Raw genomic sequence first — 17,963 nt, forward strand, 5'->3', positions numbered from 1 at the left:
CCCCCCCCAGTGCCTGCAGTGCCACACGCACTCTCAGCCTCCTCGCGCAGGCCCTGGTTCCGCGAGCTCTCCAGCTGCAATGCCCGCAGCTGGGCCAGCTCGTGGCGGAGCTGCTCGTTGTCCACCAGGGCCTTCTGCTTCTGCTTCCGCTGCTCCTCCAGCTCGGCCTCCAGGGAGTTCACCTGGCCCTTCAGCTGCGAGATGTACCGCTGGGCCTGGGGCACACAAGGACAGTGTGGGAACCTGCCGGCCCAGCGGGCGCGCCCGGCCCTGGCCCTCAACTCACCTCCAGCTTGATCTTCTCCAGCTCCGCGCGGAGCAGCTCCACCTCTCTCTTCAGGTTCTCGATCTGGAGATCCCTGGGGACAGAGGTCCTGGGCTCCAGTTTAGCCAACAGGCACGGGCCCGTCTCCCGTGCTTTTGTTCCCCACCCAAGGCCTTTGCAGGCAGAAGCATCCTGCAGCTCAGGGAGGCGGCTTTCCAACCCCCCACCCCAGCCAGCTACCTGGACCTCACCTATCGTCCTTCAGGGAGCCATTGGGGGGTCCAAAGGTCTGATCGAAGAGGTCAGCCACCACCTGGCAGGGCACAGCACAGTCACCCCAGTGCCTCCAGGAGGGTGGGAGCTGGAGGCCCCTTCTCAGGGGTGGGGCATGGGAGGCAGCAGGGAGCTCACCGCAGGCTCCCCAGCAGGGGGCCCAGCGCTGATCTCAATGAGATTCTCAGGCTCCTCATCCTCGGGGGCCTCCTCAGGGATCACCACCACCGGCTTGATGTGCTCAGCCAGGGCTGAGGCCCGCAGGAAGTTGGGGGGTCCCTGCAGGGGCAGCAGATGAGAGCTGCTCACCCAGCCCCAAGGAAGCCCATTCTCCACTGTCCCCAGAGCCCCGTGGGGCTGGCCAACTGCCCAGGGTTCTGGGAGGACTGGAGGCCAGGGGCTCCAGCCAGGGTCTGGGAGGGTGTGGGCACCTCGGGCAGCCGAGGGATCTGGATGAGGCGCTTGAAGTACAGCATGTCCGAGGCTCTGCGGAAGAAGTTCCTGAGGCTGAGGGGGGAAGGGTGAAAAGGGACGCGTCACAGAGGAGCCAGGGAGCCGTGTTCCCACCGTGCCTCGCCCGGCCCAGGTTGGTACCTGTGAAACTGCTCATGGAACCGGTCCCTGTGGCCCTGCAGGGTGTCTGCCGGGAGACCTGGGGACAGCACAGATTTAGGGGGTTTCCCTTCCGCACACTGCTTTGTGGCTCTCTTCCCTCCCCTGTTCCTCCATGTTCTAGACCGTCAGAGACTAGAGAGCACCCATGACCGGGCCAGCCCCACCCACATGGGAAGGCACTGGGAAGGCGGGAGCCTGGGGGGGGCTCCAGCTCTGACTTTCTGGGCTAGACAGCAGCAAGCTGGTGGAAGGACTGTGTGGCTGCGTTGAGCCATGCCCAGCTTTGGGGGATCACAAAATTCCCGTGATGACACACCGCAGGGCCCTGCACTATGGAGAGAATGGCACATGCATCCTGAGCTGGAGGTTCTCAGTGTGGTCCGAGGACAAGACCTTTCCAGAGGTTTGAGGAGGTCAAAACGCTCTTCTGAACAGCACAGCAATGGGTCCCACAGAGAACGTGGCAGGATGAACTCAGGAGAAGGCGGGGGACTCCGTCCCCTCTGCGCCAGGCAGTCAGTTGTAAAAACATAAAACTAAGCAGGTCACAGTAGCCCAAGCCTGTAATCCCAGGGACTTGGGAGGCTGAGGCAGGAGGATCAGGTATTCCAGGCCAGCCCCAGCAACTTAGTGAGGCCCTATGCAAGTCAATGAGACCATGTCTCCAAATGAAAAATAAAAAGGGCTAGGGACGTGGTTAGTGGTCAAGTGTCCTGGGTTTAATTCCTCAGTATCAACCAAAACAAAACCCTACAAAATCTTTCTCTGCTTTGGAAAACAGTGATTTCTTTTCTTCACTGCACCTATGTTAGTGGGCAGTGAGTTATTATTGCTCTTTCTAAACTAACTTCTCACTCTCCTTCCTGACTCAGTAACCATGGATGAACACGAGGCCTTTGAATGCTACCCTCAAGGCTGCGGCTGCCCCAGGGGCCGTGCACAGCGACTCACAGGAGTGCAGTTTGAACATGAGCTTGACCGTGTAGTGGTAGAGGTGGCTACAGTCCTGGATGACCTGGATGAGTGGGGCCAGACGGCACTGGCCTGAGGACATCTGGGACACAGCAATGGCCGTGTTGAGCTGCCGGAAAACTGCACAGAAGAAAGGTGAGAGGCGAGAGCATGAGACCTGGCCCAGGACATTCATTAGAGACAGCCCAGGCTGTGGTGGCCCCTCATGATGTCATCACAGCCACTGTGATGAGGTGGCCACAGCAGTGGGCAGCTGCTGCAGACCATCTGGTCAGCAAGCAGGACTCTAACCCAGATCTCAGGCACCAACGGGCTCCTCACCGCAGATGGGAGCCCCTGTGCCAGTGGCTACCTGCCAAGAGCATGCCCAAGGTTAAGGTCAAGGAGCCCCATACCCTGGGGCCTCAAATCTGATCTAAATTTTAGAGAAGGGCATTTAAGGCTGTCCCTCACATCCCTTCCTACAGCTGTAGGCTCAACACTCAGCTGTGCAAGCCCCAAGTGACCCTGAAACCTGACCTCCCTGAGGGCCCTTTGACAATCAGGCCCTGTATCAGAGCTACTGAGGAGGGACAAGCACGAACATGAGGCTGCCTGTCGTGGCTGGCATCTTCTGAGGCAGAGGAAGGACAAAGAGCAGGCGGCAAGCAGAGTAAGAGGGCAACCGAGCGGCCCCACACTGGGCACATGCCGGCCAGAGTCCAGAGGAGCCCTTGGGCCACTGGGGTGGGGCCAGGTGCGGACCTCTGCAGTGACAGCAAAGAGCCCGGGAGGGGAGGGACAAGAAGGGAGAGGTGCAAGGCCACCCCTCAGCAGTCCTTAACTTCCAGCTGCAGGCCACACTGCCCGTGTGTAAAGCACACCCTGCTCCAGGTTGTCCCCGAGTGACAAACATGGCCCTGCAATCTGCAGTCACACAAACTGGTTTCTGAAGCTTTCCTGACCACAGCAGATTCAGCTGCTTCTGAGTCTCCCCACCATGCGCTCAGTATGCCACAGCCAGCCGTCCACTGAGGACCTTTTGGACAGTTCTGTGTCCACTGCGACCGGGGTGTGGTAGGGACCCTGCACCTGCACGGCTCCGGGAGTCTCTCCAGCAGACACCGGCACCTGGCACCGCTCCGATGCCCTGCCTTTGTGCCCCCAAGTACCAGGGTGGAGACCAGTTCTCTCCACTTCCCTTGTGGGGGCCACCGCTGCCCACATGGGCTTCCTTCCGTGTGAGAGCAGCCTGGGGTGGAGACGTAGGCGCCGGTGGCCTCCGTGCTAAGGCCTGGACTCAGCACATGTGTGCCAGGTCACAGCCTGGGGACCTAGGCCAGCTGCTTGGTTGGGCCACACCCCATCACCTGCCCTCTGCCTCCCACGTAATATCCCGGGCAACCTCCCCCAGGCACGGAGCGCTTGCACCAAGCTGGCCTCTGGCCGGTGGGGACTGACTGCCCGCTGTGCTCTGCCAGCCTCAGTCCAGACCTGGGGGTGCGGGAGGCCGCCTGGCTCCTTCCCAGCTTCCAGATTTCCCTTAAAAGGCATTCGCTTCTCGCCCCGCCACGGAAAGCACTGAGTCACCACAAGTTGTCTGAAGCTGCCACTCAGAACAATCCCGCAGCCGGGAGGGCGAGCCCCTGAGACTTCCTGTCCACCCGCCACCGGCCCCTGGGCCAGGAGGCTGATGGGAGTCGAGGCTCTTTAGGGCAGAAAATGGGCAACACAACTTAAGTTCTCTCGGGTGGCGGTGGGGACAGGGCTGCTCCCCGATGGCCCAAGCCCCGTGTGGTGATGCCATGTGCACACAGGGCACAAGGACAGCAGAGACTGTGACCTGGACATACTGCAGTGGGGCTGGGCTCCGGGGGCAGTAGGGGCTTCTCACTGTGCTTTGGAGGCACCAGGAGGCCTCATCGCCTGCTCCTGGGAGGGGTACAGACCCCTGGAGGGGCGGATGCGTTTTACAATGGGTCGGGGTGGGATGTGGCTCTGAGGGGGTGCTTGCCTGGCAGGTGGCACTCAGGGCTTGACCACACGCGCACACAGCGCGGTACAGTCTGGTCGTGGGGGTCTTCCCCACTGTCCTCGGTGGTAATGCAGATCCCCGCGTGTCCCGCGGGGAAGGCTCACCTGACTCGGAGAGCCTCAGCTCGCAGTCCATGTAGTCGAACATCTCCACGGTCAGCTGGAAGCTGCAGAGAAGGGCAATGAGGTGGCTGGGCAGGCCTCTGGGTCCCCAAGACCTCCCCCGACACCTGCCTGCACACTGGACAAACCGCCCACGTAAGCTGAGCCCGCTCTCCTGGGAGCATGACCCTCAACCTCAGAAGGCCATGGGCTCATTAACATGTGGCCCCACGGGCACTGGGGGTGGAATGCCTGGGGACACCAGGGCACTGAGGCAGGAAGGAGAGGGAGGCCAGGCTCCCGGCCACGCAGACTCACATGTTGTTCACATCCGTCCCAGCCGCCTTCTCCAGCACCTCATCGGTCACCTCCAGGCTGGCAGGAAACTGGGGGTGCTGCAGAGAAACCCCACCCACTGTAGCCATGTGGGGCGGCCCACGCAGGTCCCCTCCCTGCTCCGGACAGAGCCAGCTCTGTCCCAGGAATGCTCTAGCTCTGAGGAGGAGGAAAGAGCCCTGGAGGGCACCCAGCCCCAGGTGGCCACGCTTCTGTGACCCAGCAGGCAGAGGGCTAGCTGAGGGTTTTGGGGTGGGGGACGGAGCCCACAGGGGGAGCAGGCCGCAGCCAAGGCAGGACACACAGGTGTGGAGCAAGGGCTGGGATCACCCAGTTGTCCTGAAACACCAGAGCAGTCCTGGGAGCTCGTGCTGGCCTCCCTGGTGAGTGCACAGCCCACTCGGGCAGATCCCAGCCTCCTCTCTGACCCAGGCCACCAGAGAGCAGAGGAAGCTACCTTGAGGTGGAAGGAGATCTTGGTCAGCAACAGCTTGGTATACACGTTCACCAGCTGCCCGTACCGGTCGTGCAAGTGCCCCTGTGGGGAACAGAGCCCAGGGTGAGGGCCCGCTGCCCTGAGAACATGCCCAGAAAGCCCAGGGACTGGGCAGGTGTGGGGACTAGGAATGCAGGTGGAAGGAACCAGAGCGAGGGCAGGCCACTTGTTCACTCAGCACACTGCCTGCCACCTCCTCTGCCCCAGCGTCCCTGTTCCTGTTGATCTTACTCCTCATCATTCTTGCCAGAAAAACTCTTGTGAGAAGACAGCTCTTTGTCCAGGGCCACAGGCCAATTCTGAGTGGGGACAGTTCACTGAAGAGCTGGTGGCAGATGGGGAGGCACATGCCAACAGAAGTCTGCACACCCTCCCTCCTGTTCAGGCCCCAGGGCCGGGACACCAGCAGAGCCTATGTCCACTCAGAGCACCGTGGACGTGTTTCCCCTTACTTCAAGGGACATGGATAAAAGGCAGAGGCCTTGGACAGGACCCTGGCCCTGCTCTGGGTCTGCTCCAGGGGCCACAGTCCAGCTGAGGACCCCTAGTGCTCTGAGAGAGAATCTGGCCAGAGGGTCTCTCCCCCCCACCCCCAGCAGCCTAACTCCTGAGGACCTGGGAGTGGACACAGCTCCCCAGGGTGCTCAGAGCCCTGTGTCTGTAGGTCCTGGGGAACTGTGGGGAGGGGTGCATCTCCAACCCCTTCTATAGCAGCTGGTCTCTAACTCCCCCCTGGGAGGCCAGCCTGGAACCGCCATGTTTTCCAACTTGCAGGGACAGAAGGGCCTTCCTGATCTAGGGCTGGAGGCCCAATGGTCTCAGGCTGGGAAAGGCACAGCACGACCTCACCCGGATTGTCCTCCACAGCCCCACCAAGCCTCCCCAGCGTCTGCCTCCGCTCTGCCTGTGCGCACTCGTGCCAGGGAGGTGCGGGCCGCGCTGCAGCACCTACCCACAGGTCCCCGATCTCCCGGATGTTGCTGCGGTACCTCTGGCAGTCATGCAGCACCTGCGGTGGGAAGGGCAAGGAGGACCCAGAGGCTTAGGGGGCCTGAGGACGCGCTCCCACCAGGGCAGAGGGAGGAGGCGGAGGGCGTAGGCAGGGCCTGGAGCTGAGGTCAGACTCTGGGGGCCGCAACTCACATTGGGGTGCCCGTCTCGGAGGACCTTGTGGAGGACATGGCAGAACTTCCAGCTGAGGATGGAGCTGCTGGGGAGCGGCAGACCGATGGCGTAGGACCAGAAGGTGAAGGCCCCTTTCTCGTGGTGAGTGCCCAGAATGATGCCTGCGCGGTCAAGGCCAAGTGCAAGGCAAGGCAGGCTGAGGTGCACCGCGCTCAGTCAGTGCAGCTGCCCTGAGATGCGGGAGAACCCGGCTGCCCCCACCCTGCTCCCACACCCCTGCCCCAAGCCACAAGGACCAGGGTTTTCAGCAGAGGACAAGACAGAGGGCAAGGTCATGAACGTGTGTCCAGACTTGAACTGCCCCAACTCCCACCACCAGGGTGTGCCGTCCACCATCCCCCAGGTGGGGGCAAGGGAGGATACGCCGGGCATGCTTCTCCTTCACGGGGGCCTCCTGGCTGTTGATGGCCTTGCTGATGCTGATGGCCTGTGAGAGAGACACAGGAGGCAGAGTTCAGAAGCCCCACGAGAGGGCCACACAGTGAGAGGTGGAGGCACGGTAATGCGGGAGGGGACCTCTCCCCGAGCAGCCCAGGCACAGCCTTCTCTGACTCGAAGCTCTCAGCTGAAACTACAGCCCACGACAGGCCACCAAGTGGCCAGATCTGGGGGGTGGGACAGAAGCTGGGCTCATGGCTGAGGAGGCACCTCTGTGGTCCCAGGGAGGAGTGCTGGGGGATGGCCAGAGCAGAATGACAGGGGGAAGGGCTTCAGGCAAGGCTGTCAACTGACCCCAACAGACACAGGGCCTGTTGCCTGAGGGCCGCCTCTATAGGAACTGGGTCCTGGCTAGTTCCTACCACCCAGGGGGACGGCCACTGTGGCCCTGGGGGAGGAGGAAGGCAGGAGGAGGCCCCTTCAGCACCCTTCCATGTCACCTGAAACCCAGGCAGGAGCCGCCTCTCACTCTGCACAGTCCAGTGCCGCGTGTCCCAGAGGCCAGCTCCAGCTCCACTGGCTTAGTGCCTCCTGTGAGGCACCTGAGACCGTTGTTCCCTTGCTGGAGGCTCAGGTGCACCTGCCGTGTGCTGTTGCCAAAACTACTTCTCTCGGTGGCAGGTCTGATGGCCTCTGCCCAACAGGCCATCGGTGTGTCTGGAGTGAAGGCTGCCCAGGCCATGGACAGCTGGGCTGAGCCAGGGGGCTGCACCGGGAAGCTGTCTGGGCACCGGCCCTGAGCTCTTCCCCTCTGCCACCTAAGTGGTCCCTACCTTGCCCTATACAGTGGTGACTTCATCTGCTCAGGCTCTACTGTGGGCACCCTGGCACCCGCTCCGCTGGGGCATACGTCCTCTCTGTACACGGGGGAGGCCTGGTAGATCCGAGCAGCCCTTTCTGGTGGATGCGCAGACCTGGGGGCAGCCAGGGCCCGGGCAGGCAGTCTGAGCAGCCCCTGCACCCTGCCACTCAGCGAGGCGTGCTGACCCCCTTTCGCACACAGGGCCCATTGTGGTGGCTCATTGGGATGCGGGGACCTGGGGCTGCAGCCAACTCTGCCTCCTCGCTGTACCAGGGCCCTGAGGACACAGGCCAGACACGAGGCTGCCCGGCCACCTGCTGTAGTGTCTGCCAGCCTGGGCCTCCTGGGGCTTCTGCTCCTTCTTGGCGACTCCATGCCCAGGGGTCCTCGCCCCCACTGAGGGGACACTGTCCACGGCGGTGGCCATGAGGAGGGCAAGGTCTGGCAGCAGCCACTCTCTGCGAGTACACGTGCCAGCAAGGCCACATGCCTCCGGGCAGCACCCCGGGAGGTTGTTGGAAGGACATTTTCTTGAGGAAGAAAATGAGGCAGAGGGGGTGCCTCTGCCTGTCCTACTAACGGGGGTAAGGCCAGGGTTCAAAGCCGGCTCCACTGACTCCACATGTCCCCAGCAACGGCCATACAGACCCAGGTACTGCCTGCCCTGGTGCGGGACTCACGGGGCAGGTGCGGCTGCGCCTCCCTGGGCAGCTGGCGAGCAGTTGTGGCTCAGAAGCCAGCAGAGTCCTGGCTCCCAGTGTGTAATCCCAGCCCCAGCTGCCCTGTCACCTGAGCTGGTCTAGTGACGACTGCCACCTGGCCTGGAAGATTCCCAGCAAGAAGCTGCTCCCATAGCCCTCAGCACAGACACAGGACCCCCCGGGGGGGGGGGGCGGGGCGGCAGGCCCTCACTATGGGCCAGAGCCCTGGGAGCCCAGCCCCCGCTGCCCCACTAGACCTGGCCTGGGGCTCTCCACATGCCCAGCGCCCTCCAACCAGGCCGTGTTCCTGATTTACCATCCGCCTCCCCTGGGCTGTGGCACCCGGCTGGAGCCTCCTGCACTGGGCACAAAACAGAGGCCAGGGAGGCTCCAGGAAGTGCAGCCCCAGGACAGCATGGGCACTTGGCACAGTCTGTGGTGGCCCCAGTGATGCCTGCTCCCCACCCTGCCCGCAGGGGACAGGCCCGTGTCAGTCGCCCGGGCGCCGGCTGGCTCCGGGGAACACAGCCCCCTTGTGTGCAGGGCGGGCAGATGTGTGGGGCCAGACGCTGCACAGGAGGCCCAATGCTTACACAGGGGGAGGCTGCGGGCACCCCTGGGCTTCCTGCTCCTCCCAGGAGAGGGCCAGGCAGGCCCCTGCTGACCCTGTCCCCACCTCACCAGCCTCTAATACTGGACCTTCTCAGAGGGGGCTTCAGAGTTGGCAGTGCCCTGGGCACCTCCCTTTGTGACACAGCTCTGCTCCAGGGTCAAAGTCTCCCGGAGGCCTGACTTTAGTGACACTTGGTCCTGGGTCCCAAAGTTCCAGCCTGCTATCCTGAGGCTGCCTGGAGGGGTTAATGAGACTGTGGGTAGAGGGACCAGAGGGTAAAGGGGAGCTGGAGGGCCACCCCAGCCGCCTGGGGGTTCTCTCTGGCTGGTAAAACACTTCCCTCGGCCCCGGCATGGCCCTCGAGCCAAGTGGAAGTGAATCCTGGCGGCCAGCGGGGTCCATTGCCGCGAAGGGAAACACCTCCTGAGCAGAGTGGCTTGATACACACTCGAGGTCGCACTCTAGGGGGACCCAGAGCTGGAGGAGGGTCACGGGGCAATGGAGAGCGGCTGGGGAGGTATCTTGCTCGGGAGAAGAGGTGACAGTTTCATGGCACACAGGCCACTGCTGCTGTCCGGCCCTGGAAAACCCAGTGGTCCACAATCGTTCCCTGGAGGCCCCGAGAGCCCCAGGAACTGCCCGCTCTCAGGAGGGCTGCAGGTGGCCCACAGGGGACCAGGGCTGGGTAAGGCCCTGCAGGCCCTGGAGAGGCCGTGGAGCTGCCCCATCCCCGAGCTCCCCTTGTGAAGCACGTGTCCCACAGGCCGGCAAACCGGTCTCAATAACCTCAAATCAGATCATCTTTCTGGAGCTCGGCCACATGCAGGCTCGGCCGAGCACTTTGCTGCAAGGGTCTCCGTCCTCCCGGGAACCCTAGAAGCAGGTGGATGGGGAAATGGAGGCTTTGGAGGCCAACCACTGCTCAAGGTCATAGCCAACCACACGGGGGCTGCTCCACACTCTTCACACGGTGACAAGGCCGAGCAACCACCCATGCTCCCTCAGCTAGAGGTGGGGGACTCATGCTGTGTCCCTGGCCCTGTGGACTAACCTGGGCACCTTCTAGGTGGCTGCTGGGCTACGTGGCTGTGGTTGTCTCCAGGAGACTGACCCAGGTCAACACAGACGTCCTCTTGGTCTCTGACAGGACCCCAGCTTCCCATGGTCCACCAACACCAGAGGACCAGCCTGATTGCAAATCAGGCCCAGACTGGACTGGGGCTTTGTTCACACCACAGGTAACAGAGGCTCAGGCTGGGCAGGCAGGTGCAGCCAGGAGGCTCCCACACCCCCATTCCTGAGGCTCCACTAGAAGCCTAGCTTTTACCTGCCCTCTACCCTTCGCAGGTGATTCTGTCCTGTAGCCAGGTGGGGCCACATCAGGGAGCCCGAGCCCTCAGGATACTCCTGCCCTGCTTCCAGGAGAACCCGTCCTTGTTGGTCTCAGAAAAATCCACTGAGGAGCACAGAGGACCAAGGTCAAGGCTGAGGCCAGACAGAGCCCAGAGCTAAGAGGTCCAGAGCTTTCAACACTGGACCCTGACACAACCCCAGGGACATGCCAAAGGGTGCCCTCTCAGGAGACAGGAGACCCAGGCAAGGCAAGGAGACACTTCCTGAGAGGTGCCCAGCCCAGTGTGGGCTCCAGGCAGGAACAGCGGCAGGTATCGATGCCATCAGTGAGGCCAGGAGGAGGGGGAGGGGGCTTGCCCAGTGCCGCCCATCAAGTGTGGGGCCTTTCACAGACCACAGTGATACCTACATCTGGGCCACAGAGTCAGGAAGTCAGGGGAGCCCGTTCAGGGAGGAGCCATGTGGTTGGGGCAGACAGGGGGCTCTGGAAACCTATGGCCTGTGGGTGGGGGTCAGGGCTAAATGGACTCTTGGGTCCACAGAGCTCAGCACAGGGAGAAGTGAGGACTCAGGAAGTGCCACTGCTGTCCTCCTCAGAAGCCCACAGAACAGGATGAGTGGCTCTTCTCACCCAGCCCCGCCCTTGCCAGGAGCAGCACCCTGAGGTCTCAGGGCCCTGGCTTGCATGCTCCCCAGACTGTGAAGCAGGAAAAGAAAACTCTCAGGTCTCTTACAAAGTGGATGTGCACAAAGGGGAGCAGTTCAGCAGCCTGCAATCCCAGCAACTCAGGAGGCCGAGGCAGGAGGATAGCAAGTTTGAGGCCAGCCTCAGTACCTAGCAAGACCCTGTCTCAAAAAAAAATTTTTGTTTTAAGAAGTACTGGGATGCAGCCCAATGGCAGAGCACCCAAGTTCAATCCCTGGTACTGCAAAAATAAATAAGAAATAATACAACACCTTGCCCAGTGCCTGCCATCTGTCCCTCGAATGGCGAGCCAGTGCCCACTCCAGCCTCCTTCCACCATGGGCTCTGAGCATCAGCAATCCCTGGGACCTTCCCTCAAGTACCCCTAGAGCGACCACTCCATGCTCCTAAGTTCATCCAGAGCATCTGTCACCTAAAGGAACCTGTTAGTTACACTCTGTCCCCATCTCCAACCTCCTGAACAGAGAATGGTGGCCCTCTGCACCCAGGTTCAACCAACTGCCAATCAAGGCACTGGCAGGATGGGGCACTGTGGGGGAGAGACTGTGCCTGTGGAGACTTTTTCCTTGTCACTGTCTCCTGATCAATGCTGGACGACTCTTTACATTGCACTGCATCAGGGATTATAAACCCAGGATCTGAAGGATTCGGGAAGAGACGAGCTTATGCCCAACACTCCCCGTTTCACACGAGCAACTCGCACCTTCCAGGGTCCTGGAACCGAGGGACGGCTGCACATCTTCCTCCCCACTGCGTCTCCAGGGCCTCACCCTAACGCCTGGCAGTCGAGGGACCTTCTCTGGACAAACATGAGTGGGATACTTGAAGGCACAGAAGCTCTCTGAGGCACAAGCACGGGAAACCCAAGGCGGTGGCTCTTTCTCCAGCTAATAATTTATCCACTAGAGTCAAATAGTAAAGTAACTTATTATAAAACAATTTCTATTTTTAAAATCAGTCCTGCAATGAATCAGACTTAAGCCTCCTTGTGCCGCTATCACAAGGCCTCACAGCAGCACTTGGCAGGGACAGAAACGTCCTTCAGAGGGCCGGGCGCTGGCAGCGCGGCGGGCTCTTTCACTCTGCGCTCTCAGAGAGTGGCTTCAAGGACAGAAAGCTCTCATTCAGGCGCCGTGGACACCTCAAAGACCATTGATGACAGCAAACACAGGGTGTCTGTGGCCGAGGCTGCGAGGATGAACCACAGGCACAGCCAGGAGAGGCCGTCACCTCGGCAGACAGGAAGTCTGCGGTGTGACGAGTCCTGCCCTGGCTCTGTCCGTCTGCGTCCCTGTCCTGCCCGTCCTGGCCTCCCCCTCACTCCTGTCATCAGGAAGCTGCACTGGGCAGAGGATGGAGAGCCCTGGACACTGTCAACAAATTCACAGCCCAACCCACAGCCACCTCCGCTCTGGGCTTTGTAGGGTGACACAGAGGAGCAGGAAGATTCGCTCCGAGTCACACCTCTGCTGTGCTGGCTCCGGAATGGACAGGGAGCCCGCTGGGCGGTTTTGTTCCTGGGACACCAGTGACATCACCACAGACCTGTCTGTCCCACAAGCCAGAGGACTGAGTCACTCCCAGGCAGACACACCTACTGCAGCTTGGCGCTGGTGTGTATTTTAGCCAGAGGAAAAACAGTCCCGCTGGAACCCATCTCTCTCCGCCAGCTCACAAGTCCCCAGCATGGCCCCACAGGGTCCAGCCTTCGACAAGAGGACGGCATCAAAGATGGGACCCGTGGGCCCAGAGCCTGCCCCCATGCAGTGGCACTTGCTGAGCATGGCCCTGGGCCAGGCATTCTGTCCTCACCCAAGGACCTCCAGGTGCAGTGGACAGGGACACAGTGTGCATCACGCACCAAGGCTCTGGGGAGGAGGGTGGCAGCTTCATAAACAAGGTGATATTGGTGTCAGCCCTGAAATAAATAGGGGTTCACAGGTGGGGGGGAGGGGCCAGGCCAAGTGGCACAGTGGAGCTGGCACAGCGGCGCCAGGCTGGCCAAGCGTCTCAGGTTAGCCAGCTGGGTTTCCCTGTCCCTCAGCCAAGCAGGCCTAGACTCAACCTAGGGGTTGCCACATAGCACCGTGGGACCAAGTGGCTGGGATCAGGTGGCCAGCAGGGCTTCCTTCACAGGGGCCCAGTGCACTGGCTGAACTCGGGCCTCAAGGCCAGGCGGGGCGGAGGTTCAGCTGTACTCTTGCCCCTGTTCTGAAAGGGGCGGTCCTGCAGGACTTCCGGGCTGCCCTGGCCCAAGCCTGCCTGCTTCTCCTGGACAGCATGGGAGGGGCGCTGCAGCTCCGCCTTCCAGGGCCAGCTGTGCCCCACCTGGGAGGGCCGCCAGCCCAGCTCCACTGTCCTCCCCCACACGCTGGCTCAGCTCGGGCACAGGCAGGACCCAGCAGGGGCACTCTCTATCCCTCTCGGCCCCCTCTGGCTTTCTGCACACAGGAAACAGCTGGCACCACACTTGCCACAGCCAGGCAGGGGCCAGGCATGTCCGCAGTTCTCACAGCCCCTCACCGGGGTCCTATGAGGCACCCCATTTTGCAGATGAGGACACTGAGGCCCAGGGCAGTGAAGTATAGGGCCAGGCCTGTCCCCGGCTCTTAACCGCAGGCATGTGCCGTAGCTCATGTCCCTCGGGTGGCAGGGAGCGGGGCACGAGAATGATCTTAACCCTCTCACAGGACACCCAAAGCTGCAGAACAGGCTAAGAGATACACGGTCCGTGGGCCTCGCTGGTGTGTCCTGGGGTGAGCGGGAAAAGAACGGTCAGCTCTGTCCCACTCTGACCAGCACGTGGCTCAGGTGACGCCCCAGCAGGGCCAGGTGGCCTCTAACAGCCGGGAAGTCTGGCTGCACTGCAAGGGTCTGTGTGGGCGGGGGGGTGGCCTCCCAGGCTGGGGTGAGCTTTCTGCTTTCAGAGAAGGGTCTGGCTTCCCTCAGCGCAACCGCCATTGCCTGGGGATGGTGGGGAGGGGACGGCCTGCTGACATTCTGAAAAGCTCCCAGGTGCTTCTGGACTTGCAGTGTCCAGGAGTGGCCACTGGCCGTGTGTCACTGCTGAGCACCCCACAGGTGGAGTCCAGAGGAGCATGAGCTGCAGGTGTCAAGTATACATGGGACTTGAACGACCTGGTGGGAGAAGCCGGTGCCAAGCACTCCCCGATGTTCACCAGGATCCCACAGGCGTCACCCAGCACACAAGGTTAAACCCACCTCACCTGTCTGCTTTTCCTAGAGGCCACCAGGCCACCGAAACTCACACCTGTGGCTCCTCTGCTGCTTCTACGGGGATGTGTCAGGCAGCCAGGGCCAGCTGTCCTCAGTTGTCGATAAATGTTAATCTTTATAAGATCTGGGTCCTGCAGGGCTGCCCTGGAGGATGACCTATGACCCGTTTCCCAGTGCCACTTCTACTGGCCCCCCTCGTCCTCACACCTGGGCAGCTTTCTCTGCGGTCAGTGCTGCCCTGGCCTCATGAGCAGTGGCCAAGTAGCCTTGCAGGGGCTGTGATGTAAAGGGTTTCTCTCATCCTGAGAGGACACCTCTGGCTCTACCTCCACTTCCTGTGGGGTAAACTGCCCTCCAGAGAGGCCAACAGCCCACAGGTAAAGGAGGAAACAGGACTCCACAATCAGCACGACCCAGGCCTATCTGCGGGGTCCTTGGGCGTGCCATGCTTCAGAGATGGCTTTCTCGATAGTGGAGGCCCGCAAGCTATCTCAGGTATTCCGGAGGAAGAAGTAGGGAAGGGAGAACAATGGCTAGCTTTTTGCTGAGACCCTACTGTGTGCTAGGTGCTGCACCATGTTTTACATGTAGCATGGATCAGTTGCCTATGGTTGCTATTAAAAAACTGCTAAACATTTTGTGGCTTAAAACAACACGAATTTGTCATCTTACAGTTCTGGAGGTCAGAAGTTTGGAAAGGGTCTCACAGGACTGAAAGCAACGTGTCAGAAGGGCTGCTTTCCTCTCTGGAAGTCCTGGGGGTGGAGGCACCATTTCCTTGTCTTTTCCAGCTTTTAGGTGGTACCCATATTCCTTGGCTGCTGGCTCCTTCCTCCACCTGCAAAGCCACCCCTGGCTGGGAGAGTCTCCCATTCTGACCTCTTCTCCAGCCTCCCTTGTATACAGTAAGAGATCCTTGTGATCCATTGGGCCCACCTGATCCATTGGGTAACCCAGGACAATCTCCCGATCCCATGGTCAGCTGTGAGGCAACTGAGTTTCAACTGCAACCTGAATTCCCTGTACAAGTCATGTGCCATATTCACTAGTTTGGGGAATTAAAGATGTGGACATCTTTGAGGGGCCATCACTCGGCCTGCCATACAGTGTCTCTCATACCTTTCTGTGAGGTAAAAGGAATCATCCCTATTTTCGAGGAAACAAATTCAGGACTTAAGCAACTTGCCCAGGGACACAGGCTAGAAATCAGGGCTACCTGCCCACAGGCGTGTTTCACGAAGCCACACCATCGTGTTAGTGGTGCAGGCAATCTCTGGTTCCGAATACAGGTGTGCCGTATTCCGCAGTACGTGTGTGTGTGTGTGGGGGGGGGCACAGGGATACTGGGAATTGAATCCAGGGACACTGGATCACAAGGTGATTCGATTTTTGAATTTTAAAGAACTTATTTATTTATTTATTGGCAGTACTGGGAATTGAACTCAGGGGCACTTTACCCTGAGCTATACCCCCCAGTCCCTTTCATGTTTTTTTATTTTGAGACAGGGCCTCGATAAGGTGCTGAAGCGGACCTGGAACTTCCTATCCTCCTGCTTCAGTCTATGACCCGTCACTGGGATCACAGGTGAGAGCCACAGTGCCCGGGTCTATTCTGCAGTATTCTGTATTCAGAAGCAGCCACAAAAGTTTGTCCTTTCATTTTAATAAAAAGGAGCATTTATCACCAAAGGCACTGGGGCACGGGGAGCATGGCCTACATGGTGCCATAGCCACAAGCACTGGCTGCCAGAAGGAATCCCAACTGCCTCCCCTTAACACTCCTGAGAGCTAGACACACAGATCTGTGTGAGATGGGGGTGGGGGTGTCCTGTCCAGAAAACAAACATGGAAGCATTGCTCTTCCTCCTGTCCCAGGCCTGAGAGCTGAGAGATCAGGCTGGTCGCTGGTGAGGACTTAAATTCTAAGCCAGCCCAGAGCGCCCCTGCAGCTCATGGCGCTGAGGCCCATGTCAAGACAGGCAGCATGTTCCAAAGGGAAGCTGGTCCCAGGATTGGATGTGCTATTTTCTGTCCCAAAGGGGACACAGAAGCAGCAGCCTCAGCTTTCCACGCCTTTTCCACCAAGGGGCCTGGCTGGCAGCTCACTAGATATTTCTGGGAACGATCTAATTAAATATTAACCACTTACAAAGCCTCATTCTTACATCCCTCCATAAGTCACCGTGAAAACAGGCAAACCCATAGGTTAGACTTCAACTCCATCCGTGTCTAAAAAGGATGAGTTCTGTGAGATTCACCCATTACAAAGTTCTCATTAAAAGTAACTCTTTCAGTCCCTCAAAGACCCAAAGAGCAAAAACAAAACAAAACAACCTGCCTTCTGTTTACAGACTAGCCACCAAAATGTGTGGTTCTGTTTCAGACTCTATCTTTGACATTCAGGAAAGTTGCCCTTGTCATGTAAGAGTAAGATCAATGAACTTGGCCCTTTAAACCTCATCTCCTCCACCTCAAAAGACAGGAAATCTAAAAAAAAAATCAGTGAATCAAAGAAGTTCCGCACACCACCAGATTCTCAGTGGTGTGTTTCTTCCTATGTTCTGCAAATTCAAATTCAGTGTTTCTTCTTATGATCTGCAAGCTCCTGACACAATTAATTATGTATTAATGACTTTAAATTAAATGCCACATTTGTTTTTATGACGAGCTTTCCAGGCTGGACCAGATGACGATGACAAGGACAAATTAATCATTTGCAATCAAGTTGGGGCCTGCACTTGGCATGTGTGGACCCTCCACGTCATGAGGTTTTACTATCACTTTCATTGTCAATCACAAGCACAAAGGTTAGCAGGTCTCCCAGTGTTTTCCCTTATTTCAAAAAGAAAGCTGTTGTAGGCAGTATGTGCCGACTTATTCTGCAAGCAACCGCAGAAGTCACTTTGCTCTGACAAGAGGGAAGGAACTTGCTCAGGGCAGCCACAAATGCAAATGTCAACCAACCTGCTTCAGACCAAAGTATAGTAGTACTTTTGGCTTCCTTTATTTCTTAAGTAAAAATTTTCAGCCTTTTCAGTCTTGGTTGACTTATTTTGGCAAATGAGCAAGTATGCCCCAGGCATAAGAACACCTCACAGTTTGTAAAATAGAAGAGGAAGACAACACCAGACCAACACAACGCCTCCATCGTGGCACCAACAATGTACAAATACACACCCGCGCAATTATTTAATTTCCCAACACCTTCCCAGGATAGGCCCTCCCGGGAAGGGAAGCGTGCGTGGGAGCGCAGGACGCGAGCCTGGGAAGTTTCCGTCTGTCGGGCGCCGGGGTGGACCGAGGGGGTGGTAGCCTATTTGTGCGGGGCCCGGAGCGGGCAAACAAGTCCGGCGACATACGTGAAACTTCACCCGGCAATAATAAGCTGCTGTGCAGCCCTGGACACGGCCCCGGAGAAAAGGAAGCAGAGTTTCCTCCAAGGAAACGCTCGGCTTCCCAGGTGGGGCATCTGTTTGCAGGCGGAGGGAGGAGGCAGGGCCAGGGGCGCACCTGGGCCCCGGTCCCCCTCCGCTCCCCGCTCCGTGCCACCTTCATCCAGGACCTCTCCGCCCCTCGCTCCCCGCACCTTGATCCAGGCCACCTCCGACCCTCGCCCCTGACCACCTTGATACAGGACCTCTCCGCCCCAGCCCCCAGGCCCAGGCTACCTTGATCCAGGCCACCTCCAACCCTCGCGCCCGACCACCTCGATCCAGGGCCCCCTCCGCCCCTAACTCCAGGCCCCCTCGCTCCAGGCCCCCTCCGCCCCACCCCCTAGCTCCGGGCCACCTGGATCCAGGACCACCTCCGACCGCGGCCCCGCTCTTCCCTCCTCCCGGACTATCAGCTGCCTCCC

The 17,963-nt window shown here is 59.4% G+C and overlaps 1 protein-coding gene across 3 annotated transcripts in view; it reads right to left on the minus strand.

Annotated features, from left to right (window-relative positions):
• The window catches only part of Hip1r (huntingtin interacting protein 1 related), an 18,387-nt gene extending 6,611 nt beyond the window's left edge, over positions 1–11,776 (minus strand). Inside the window, exons 1-14 of one of the 3 annotated variants that reach the window (XM_048785531.1) lie at positions 11,574–11,764; positions 6,621–6,684; positions 6,216–6,358; positions 6,025–6,081; positions 5,034–5,114; positions 4,559–4,635; positions 4,244–4,305; positions 2,105–2,245; positions 1,133–1,190; positions 970–1,045; positions 677–817; positions 517–578; positions 287–359; positions 32–215 (exon numbers count right to left, since the gene is read on the minus strand). In XM_048785531.1, coding sequence (XP_048641488.1) covers positions 32–215; positions 287–359; positions 517–578; positions 677–817; positions 970–1,045; positions 1,133–1,190; positions 2,105–2,245; positions 4,244–4,305; positions 4,559–4,635; positions 5,034–5,114; positions 6,025–6,081; positions 6,216–6,358; positions 6,621–6,684; positions 11,574–11,609 — 1,255 coding nt within the window. In that variant the 5' untranslated portion in view covers positions 11,610–11,764. Of the gene's footprint in view, positions 1–31; positions 216–286; positions 360–516; positions 579–676; positions 818–969; positions 1,046–1,132; positions 1,191–2,104; positions 2,246–4,243; positions 4,306–4,558; positions 4,636–5,033; positions 5,115–6,024; positions 6,082–6,215; positions 6,359–6,620; positions 6,685–9,862; positions 10,462–11,573 lie in introns of those variants that run through there. The other 2 variants (XM_048785532.1, XM_048785533.1) reach the window with 2 other exon arrangements.
• Between the last annotated feature and the right edge of the window lie 6,187 nt (positions 11,777–17,963).

The sequence above is a fragment of the Marmota marmota genome, unplaced genomic scaffold (assembly GCF_001458135.2).
Source record: "Marmota marmota marmota unplaced genomic scaffold, marMar, whole genome shotgun sequence".
In the NCBI taxonomy this organism is placed as follows: domain Eukaryota; kingdom Metazoa; phylum Chordata; class Mammalia; order Rodentia; family Sciuridae; genus Marmota; species Marmota marmota.